The 8,514-nt window shown below is 39.2% G+C and overlaps 1 protein-coding gene across 1 annotated transcript; it reads right to left on the reverse strand.

Annotated features, from left to right (window-relative positions):
* On the reverse strand, nt 1-8,218 carry tnfaip2b (tumor necrosis factor, alpha-induced protein 2b). The gene is made up of 12 exons (XM_008398757.2): nt 8,118-8,218; nt 7,534-7,782; nt 6,777-7,434; nt 4,851-4,962; nt 4,049-4,171; nt 3,621-3,715; nt 3,460-3,543; nt 3,248-3,374; nt 3,038-3,160; nt 2,792-2,947; nt 850-971; nt 1-449 (listed from the first exon to the last, which is right to left on the reverse strand). Exons 2-12 carry the CDS (start codon nt 7,715-7,717, stop codon nt 299-301), a joined length of 1,935 nt encoding a protein of 644 aa, XP_008396979.1. The 5' UTR covers nt 7,718-7,782; nt 8,118-8,218; the 3' UTR covers nt 1-298.
* Nucleotides 8,219-8,514: the final 296 nt, after the last annotated feature.

Raw genomic sequence — 8,514 nt, forward strand, 5'->3', positions numbered from 1 at the left:
CACACACACACACACACACACACACACACACACACACACACACACACACGCACACACACACACACACACACACACACGTTTTTTGTCGTCCTCAGAAACTAGAAACTCATGACGTCACTCAGAGAAGAAACAAGTCATATACTGACAGTGGTTTAGTTTCAGAGTACAAACTGACCAAATTGTGACGTACTCCCACACAAGCTTATTGAAAAGAGCATTCACGAAACCTATCACTGATGCTGCATGTCACAGTTCTCCACCAACATTTAAATAACTAACAGAAGAAAAGCAGGGCAGCTTATTTGACCACTACTTTAGAGAAAAAAGGACGAAACTCGGCGCCTTTGCTGGATTCTTTACGGGTGTCTGAAAGGGTCGCCTTGACCTTGTGCCTGTCCTCCTTGGAGATGTTTGACTTGAGTTTGAGCAAAGCCGAGACGTGTTTCTCACTGAGGATGAAAAAGGGGAGGGAAAGAAAAGATTTTTAAAAATGGCGGACTATTTATCAGAGAGGTATATGTCTAGAAATTTCAGCTTGCAGAGACTCTACAATCCTCCAGATAAACTGACTACCTGCTGTCACGCTACATAATAGCATGAGATATGCATTTCTGTTCTAATATTCCGCCTAAAAGCGCCGAGCATCCTCTGGGGTCCAAGCGCAGCTGCTGTTGTCAGGAAACACTTAAGATACAAAGAAGTCTGGCAGAGCTCACTTCCTGTCCTTCTCAGAATAGATTTATCCTCCATCAAAGTGGTTTGACGTAAACAACATTTTATCGTTCTTTATTTATGAGGCCAGACCCACTGAAAAAAAGAAAAGAAAAAGGAAACTGGTGTGAATTGTACCTCAGGTCGGGGTAAGCGTGTCCCAATGACACTATTTGCATTTGCAGGGCGGGGACGTCTTGGAGCTTCAGCACTTCTGCCATGTTGGTCAGGATTTCCTTTAGCCATTCCTCCTGGGATCCCTGGAAAGACACCAAGCTGAAGTTAGCTGCAGGTTGTAGGTAATGTCTTCCATTTTTACACTGCATTAATGTGAGAAATTGCATATTTATCACACTACTTGCTTTTTTTTATTATTTATTTTTGTTGGCATTGTTTATTTAACCTGCCACTTAAATAAAGTGGCAGGTTTCACACTGGTTTTATTATTTTACATTCACATGATGCTCCTAAGCAAGCAGTCTGCAAACAATCAGTTCTGATTTTATAATTTTAGTCAACTGAAGGATCAGAATCATGCTGTGAGAGTTTTAATCAAGTACATCACTCAAGTATGAGTTTTCCAGGTCAAGTTAAGGAAACAGAAAGTCTCCTAAAAACAAAAACAACAGGAGATGATTCTGTGAATAAACCGTCTTCATTGGCCCAATCCTGCTATGAGATAAAGATAATTACATTTGAAACTCTATATTGATAAAATGCCTAATTGCCAGGATAATCAAAGTCATATCAAGAGATTATATTTACACCATTTTTACTCTAATTATAAGAACAACTTGTTTTTTTTGTTGTTGTTTTTGTTCTTTTTACAAGTTTTTATAAAACTCAAACGCAGCAACAGTAAGCTGTGTCGTCTGTCTTGTTCATCGTTCAGTTTGGTCAGAATATTCAGCATTACGGTTTTTGAGGTTTGTAGCATTTAGTTCATCAGGTGAAATTGGCATCTTCACAGTCCTGAGGTTTCAGTTTACTAATGCTAATAATGTCCTTACTGTTCATTGGAAAATGGCTAAAATGTTGATAAAAAGCTTATAAGTTTCAAAAGGTTGGAGGTAATAACTTTGGTGCTGATGAATTCAGGACAATAATTAATCTAGCTAAAGTGCTAGAGTGCTGCATTCACTCTGCTGACATTGGTTCAGTTAAACTTCTCGCCTCTGTTTTTCCAAGAGCTGAGTAAGCAGCTGCTTTTCCTTTTTTCCTCTCCTGTTTTTATCAGGAAAATATTTAATACTTCCTGCTCCTCTGACTCCCTGATCTCTCTGTGTGTAAACAGAAGAGTCGAGTGGGGAAGTGTGTGTTCTATCTTTTTAAAGAAGTCATAGAAAACATCCATGTTTTTTGGTAGCTCAGAAAATAACTTTTATTTAAATCAATATATTAAAGTGAAATTCATATGAAATTATATAAATGCAGCACAAAAAAAAAAACTTTTCATTCCAGGCCTTCCTCTCCTTTGATGCTCTGACTCATCAGTATTTTTCAATGGAAAATGTTAAAGTGTTAGTCTATGGGCCAGAAGCCAAAACTTCACATTTTGGTCCATCTCAGAGAATCAAAGCTGAACCATAATTTTTGAGGAGATTATTATTATTACCTCCAGACAGTATGTTGGTATGATAGCCCTTCAATAGTGTTAGCTTAGTCATAGTCATCAGCTGTGACCAAGCTAATAACCCTTTTGGACAAATCTTGATTTTTGAGACAGGTGTATGTCCAGTCTAGGCTCATGTTATGGACATTTGTCAAAGATCTATAATGAAGAGTTTTGTATCATCTTAAACAGGAGCCTTGTGGCTTTCTCTAAGTTTTGAGTCCAAACACAGATCACTAGAGCTCATTAAACCAAAACCAATGCACATTTTTCCACGCCTTTCACCTAAACTAGATACATTTATTTTGTCCAAATGGCACCCAGGGACATCAGGGACACAAGAGCTAACAACCGAAATACTCAACAGACTCTAAGGATTCAGGAAATGTACAAGCCTTAGGCTACAACCTTAACTGGTTTGGTGTGTGTGCGTGTGTGTGTGTGTGTGAGATGTTGATCAAATCTCACCATGCTGGTGAAAAGCTTGTGTAAACTCTCAGCGTTGTCCATCACGGCGTTGAAGGCCCTCTGCTGATGCTCTCTGTCCTTCAGCTTGACTTCTCCTCTCAGGAGCCTCTTCACATATTCTTGTGTCACTTCAAGGTGAAGATCACCAATCACCCACTAAAAACAATAAAAGAACATTTCAGTCCTGCTATTACTAAAAAGCAGAAGCAAATGGACAACAATGTGCTGGAATCAGGAGGGTGTTACCTGGTAACAGGACGGAGCCAAGCCCTCCAGGTCCTGGATGCTGTTTTCCAAGCTGCTCAACAGCTTCTCAAACACACTCTTCTTCTTCAGCCAGTCTCCGGTTCCCAGCTTCTGGTACTGTGGCTGGTTGGGTTTAAACAGATGACTTTAAATAGAGCGACACAGACAAAATGAAAACGCAGTTTCAGTCTTTATTAAAACAACCCTTACCTTGAGGGACTTGTGCATTGAGCTTAATAAGCAGGTACGGGCGGATCGCCTCATTTCGGACAGGATAGTCAAACAGTTTTCCTGAACGTCATCTTGGAACAAATGGCTTTTCCTCTGCAGAATGTCCCTGTAGAGACAGAAACAAACCTGCAGCTGAGTGATGAAGCTCTGAATGATAATCCATCTCGTCTTTTGGTGGATCAGAAACACACCTGAACTGTTCCACACAGCCCAGGACGGCTTTGACGTGTGGTTTGCTGTTCTGTTTGATGATGTCATCTTGGAAAGCTTTAAACCTGCAGGAGTCGGTTCTTATGAGTTTTTGTTGGCATTAACGTTTCAGCTGGGGGGAGTCGAGAAGGTGTTGTGTTACCTCTGCAGCATATCGGTTAGTTGACGTGTTATCCTCTGGGCTTTCTGCTGGCTCCCTGTGACTGTTTCTGCCACGGTTACCATGCCATTAATGATCTGAAAACAGGAACAGATGGAACACATTTATCGACAACAGTCAAATAAAGTCAAGTTTATTTGCATAAAATATTTGAGCAACAAGACAGTTTCAAGTTCCTTCTATCATAAAAACATACAGTCACCTATTGTGAAACAAGCAGTAAACATTACATTCTACATTTTACTTATACTGAACAATGTTTTATTGGTGTTATAATCCAAAAATGTTGTTTACATGTAGAAGGAGAAGGAGTTATTAGTGTTAGATCTGTTAATGAGTGAAACTTCCTTGTTGGTTAATGTTTTCCTTAGTAGCTTGGTAAAGCTAGCTTGTTTAGCTAACATAGCTACCGGAATGACGTCGTGGGCCAGGGGGCTGGTGAAGCAGCCGTCCTCTGTCGGCGGTTGTTCTCCTTTTGTCAATTTCTTCCTTTCTTCCTCCAGAGCTTTGTTCAGGTAAACTGACAGCTCAGTCTGAACAAAAACAAACAGGTTATAAGGTCACCATGAGCAGCTTTCAACATAGCATGGACATTTTTGTTACACATGCAAAAAAGTGACATTTTAAACCTTTAATTAAATAGTTTAAACTTCATAATAAAATAGTGATAGCAACCAGTGATATCACGACCACTATTGCATTATAATTAGCAAAAAAAAAAAAAGAACAATGTCAAAATCTGAGGAGGAAGTTATTGACGCAAGAAAATAAAAAGCACTCGCCGAGAGTTTTCTAGTTTTAGAAAAGGGCTTAATTTATAAAAATAACAGAAATATTCATACATACTGCAGTTTTAATTGGCTCCAAGAAATGAAGTAATGATAATTTAACAGATTCTCAAACAGCCTGGTAATTTTGTTTTTTAGAAATTGTTTTTATTTGACTTGTTTATTCATTTTTATAACTTGTCAAGAAACTGCAATTAACTTGTGCTGTAATCTGCTACAGATTATAGCAAATCTAACCGTTATTTCCCCACTAACTGAAACAACGGCTTGAATAGTGACATTTATGTTTGAACTGTACACTATCCATTACAGTTTATTATTATTATTATTATTATTATTATTATTATTATTATTATTATTATTATTATTATTATTATTATTATTATTATTATTATTATTATTATTGCTTGTATGACTACATTACCTCCTGTGTGGTCAGGTACTGCTCCTCCAGGTTGTCCAGTAAATCTTGAGGCAGCAGTTGTCCCAGTGCTGCTGAATCAATTTCCTTGGCCAGTTCCGGCTTCTTAAGGATTCTGAAACGATGACGAAACACACCAGGAAATTTATTGAAAGGGATACAAGACTTTTTGATCAAATTTAGACTGACTTCTATTTTTTACTTTGTGTCAACCTGACCTTCAGAAACAAGAACAAACATGTGCCATAGCTGACATTAACTGGTTCATTCACACAGTGCTGCAGTTCTGCATGATTGTGCCAACTGCCATATTGCACACACTCACTGAAACAACTGCAGGGTGTGTGTGATGAGCTTGTATGTTAAACAAAGAACTGATGTGCAAATCTCTGCACAACAGGGCTGGGCATTATGTTTCATAGTTTTGCTGGTATTAGTGGTACTTAATGTTTTTTTAGAAGTTCATCTGGTGGTTCCCCTCCTGAATAGTTTCTCTGGGTTGTTCTTGTTGGTTTGTTGTTTTATTCCTTTTTTTGTCTCCTGTTAGTCAAAATCTTCCCATATTCTGTCAGTTTCTTTTACTCCTTGTTCAATCTAGTTTCATGGTTTATTATTTTGCCCTGATTATTTGTGTTTTTCATTTGGATTATTCCTGTCATGTTCTTGTATCAGTGTTTTGGTTTCTTACTATAATCCTTCCTCATTTGGTTTGTCTTCTCAGTTTAGCATCTCTTGTGTTCTTGTATTTGTCTTAAATTATTGTTTTTTTCTTTTTGTAAGACAGTAAACCATCCTAATGTTAAACTTCAGCAGTTGTCTGATAGAGTCCTTTGAGCAATATTATGAGTCAAAAGCAGAATCGCTTCATAACTTTGACACATGACTAACTCAGCTATGATTTACATTTAATTATTTGGAACATGCATTTCAATGAGCCTCGTTTGTCAGACTATAAGTACCTTTTGAAAATAACAACTCTTATGCAGGTATTAAACATACTTTTTGTTAAGCCCGCATTCATATATTAAAATATGCATATTTTTGGCTTTCTAAATTAATTTCTAAATTCTAAATGTCATGTTTTCATTTGCTTTAAGCGAAAAAATAATCATCATAGCTAACTGAAATAACGGCTTGAAAACACTGGTGTGTGTGTGTGTGTGTGTGTGCGTGTGTGTGCAGTTAGACTACAAAATGAAAGGGTGGATATGTCTACCATTAACTCTTATAAAATTTGAGCAGAAGTCATTTTTTAAAAAGAAGCTTTTGAGGATCAAAGTACACATAACTGGAATTGTTAATTATTGCACATTTTATATTTTGAACTGTTATTCATTTTCACTTATGTATGCTAAATCTACTGTATGATTTAGCATACATATAAGTGTATGCTTATATGTATGCATACACTACTGTATGCATACATATATGCATACAGTAGTGTATGCTTATATGTATGCATACACTACTGTATGCATACATATACTGTATGCATACAGTAGTGTTCTTCTGTATGATGTGTGTTTTTAATGATGGCAGAGTAGATAACAGTAATGTGTTTCACATGAACAAAGCTACTGATATAAATAAACTTTTCATGAAGTGGTCTGAACTTGTCTAGTCCCCAAATGCCTCCCACCACATTCAGTCACTCATACACACATTCACACACTGATGGTGGCACCAGCACTGAAGCCTGACAGAAGTGGTTGCTGAATATTTGTGTTCATAAAGCTTTAAAACTGCCATATAAAGTCAAACTCCCCAAAGAACGCCAACTATCCAGAATGAAATGTCATCCAACAGCATTGACTAGAAAAGTAGAACTGCTTCCAAGCCCAAATACTCATAAACTATTCCCAAAGAAGTGTTGCAACATGTATATGTGCAGAATAACTGTTTTAAAGGGAAATGGAGATGATGCCTTACCCTGGATAATACTCGTTGACCCAGCGCAGGATGAAAGTACAGTCTTTATCATCCAGAACAAAGTCCACAATCTTCTTGAGTCTGGCGCTCAGGTTTTGGTGATACAGCCATGCATAAAACTGACAGATGTTTGCCTCCGGTGGGTAGCAGCTCTTCAGCACGTTGACCACCAAGAGCAGGTCCTCCTTCAGCTGCCTCCCCATGCCCTGGACGTCCAGCTGGATGGACGACTGTCCAGGTTGGCCTGCGGGGGCCACTGAGGGGTTGTCCATCCGGCTCTCTATCAAACCAYGAAGAGTTGAGTCATGGAGCTCCTTCCAGTTGCTTGGAGTCCGACTCTTCAGCTGCTTCCTCTGCAGGTCCTGCACCTCTTCCTGGTAGATGGCCTTCACAGCAGATTCTAAGGCCGTGGTCAGGGTCTGGACCGTCATCTCGTCGGCGACCTCTTCGAGCTTCAGAGTCAGACTCTTCTGCAGAGTCTGCTGTATCTTTTTTTCCAGCGCTCTGCGTTCTGCAGAAAGCCTTTCTATCTCTTCTGGGTGATGCTTCTGCACTTCATCGTCGGTTTCCTTCYCAAACAGTTGATTCTCTCTGTTGATCAGCACAAGGCTAGCCTCATACAAGCTTTGCTCAAGTAGTTCCTCGAAGGTTAGAGTATCTAAAGACAATGAAGAGAGAAGAAACGTTTTTTTTTTTAATCAGAGATTTTGAAGGCTGATGGTTCGAGTGAAGTGTGAAATCTTGGACGGTCTCTTACCATCTAGGGAATCTTCCTCCTCAGATGACTGGGACTGGGGCTCCTCTGTTACTGTTGAAGAGTCGACGCCCTCCTGAGGGCTGGACGGTTTCCTTATGTTCTTGAGTTTTCTTCTAATCCATCTGCCTCCTTGATAAATGACGTTGTTCATCCGGAGGCTTTCTGGAGGCGAGCAATCTCGCATTGTAAAGTCTGGTTCGGTCCAAATCCTCGTCCGGGAAGAGAAAAAAGATCAAACGACCACAAAAGCTAAAAAAAAAGGCAAAGTCAAAATGTCAGTCAGTGCAAATAAACTCATAAGAAGAGAAGATTTGGTGTAAGCTTGTGTTTAGTCAGTTTTTGATACTTTTTAATGTCGAATGATTTTAATATGCTTGTTATGTTAGTGTTAAAAATCTAAACAGCTTCTCAGATGACATTAAATGGCTGCTGAAATACAAACAAGAGCACCAGATAATTAAGAGTGTATGTTGAATCAAGTCTTAAACACTTTAAGAAACAGACTTAGTTAGACATCAGCGTGGAACTTGAACGGAGTAACAAAGTTGATGTGCATGAATCCTCCTTCAGAGGACGTTACTCACCCTGGTCCTGCAGCCGCTGCTCTGCCTCTAACACTTCAGCTGGTCTCTTTTAGCTCTGCTGGCTCCTCCCACGTTGCTCCCACTTATAATGATGTACTGTGGAAAGTCCAACCACCCCTTTGCACTCCTTCCCCTGCCCCCCCGTGCCCTACAAACTCGCACAGACAGGCTTTTTATAAACACCAGCACTGAGGCAATACCTCTCTTTCAGAGAGGAAAGCTTCCCCAGGCTTTTATGAAACTCTTTACTAAAGCTGTAGCTGTTGAACAAACTTTGGTGACCCCAACCTTCATTTTTTGTTTAACACCACAAAACTAGATAACTCTGTGTTTTTCGGTACCAAATACAAGCTACTGTAGACAAACCAAACTGACTGGCAAAACTAAGCAGAGGCTG

This window comes from Poecilia reticulata, linkage group LG22 (assembly GCF_000633615.1).
Source record: "Poecilia reticulata strain Guanapo linkage group LG22, Guppy_female_1.0+MT, whole genome shotgun sequence".
Lineage (NCBI taxonomy): Eukaryota > Metazoa > Chordata > Actinopteri > Cyprinodontiformes > Poeciliidae > Poecilia > Poecilia reticulata.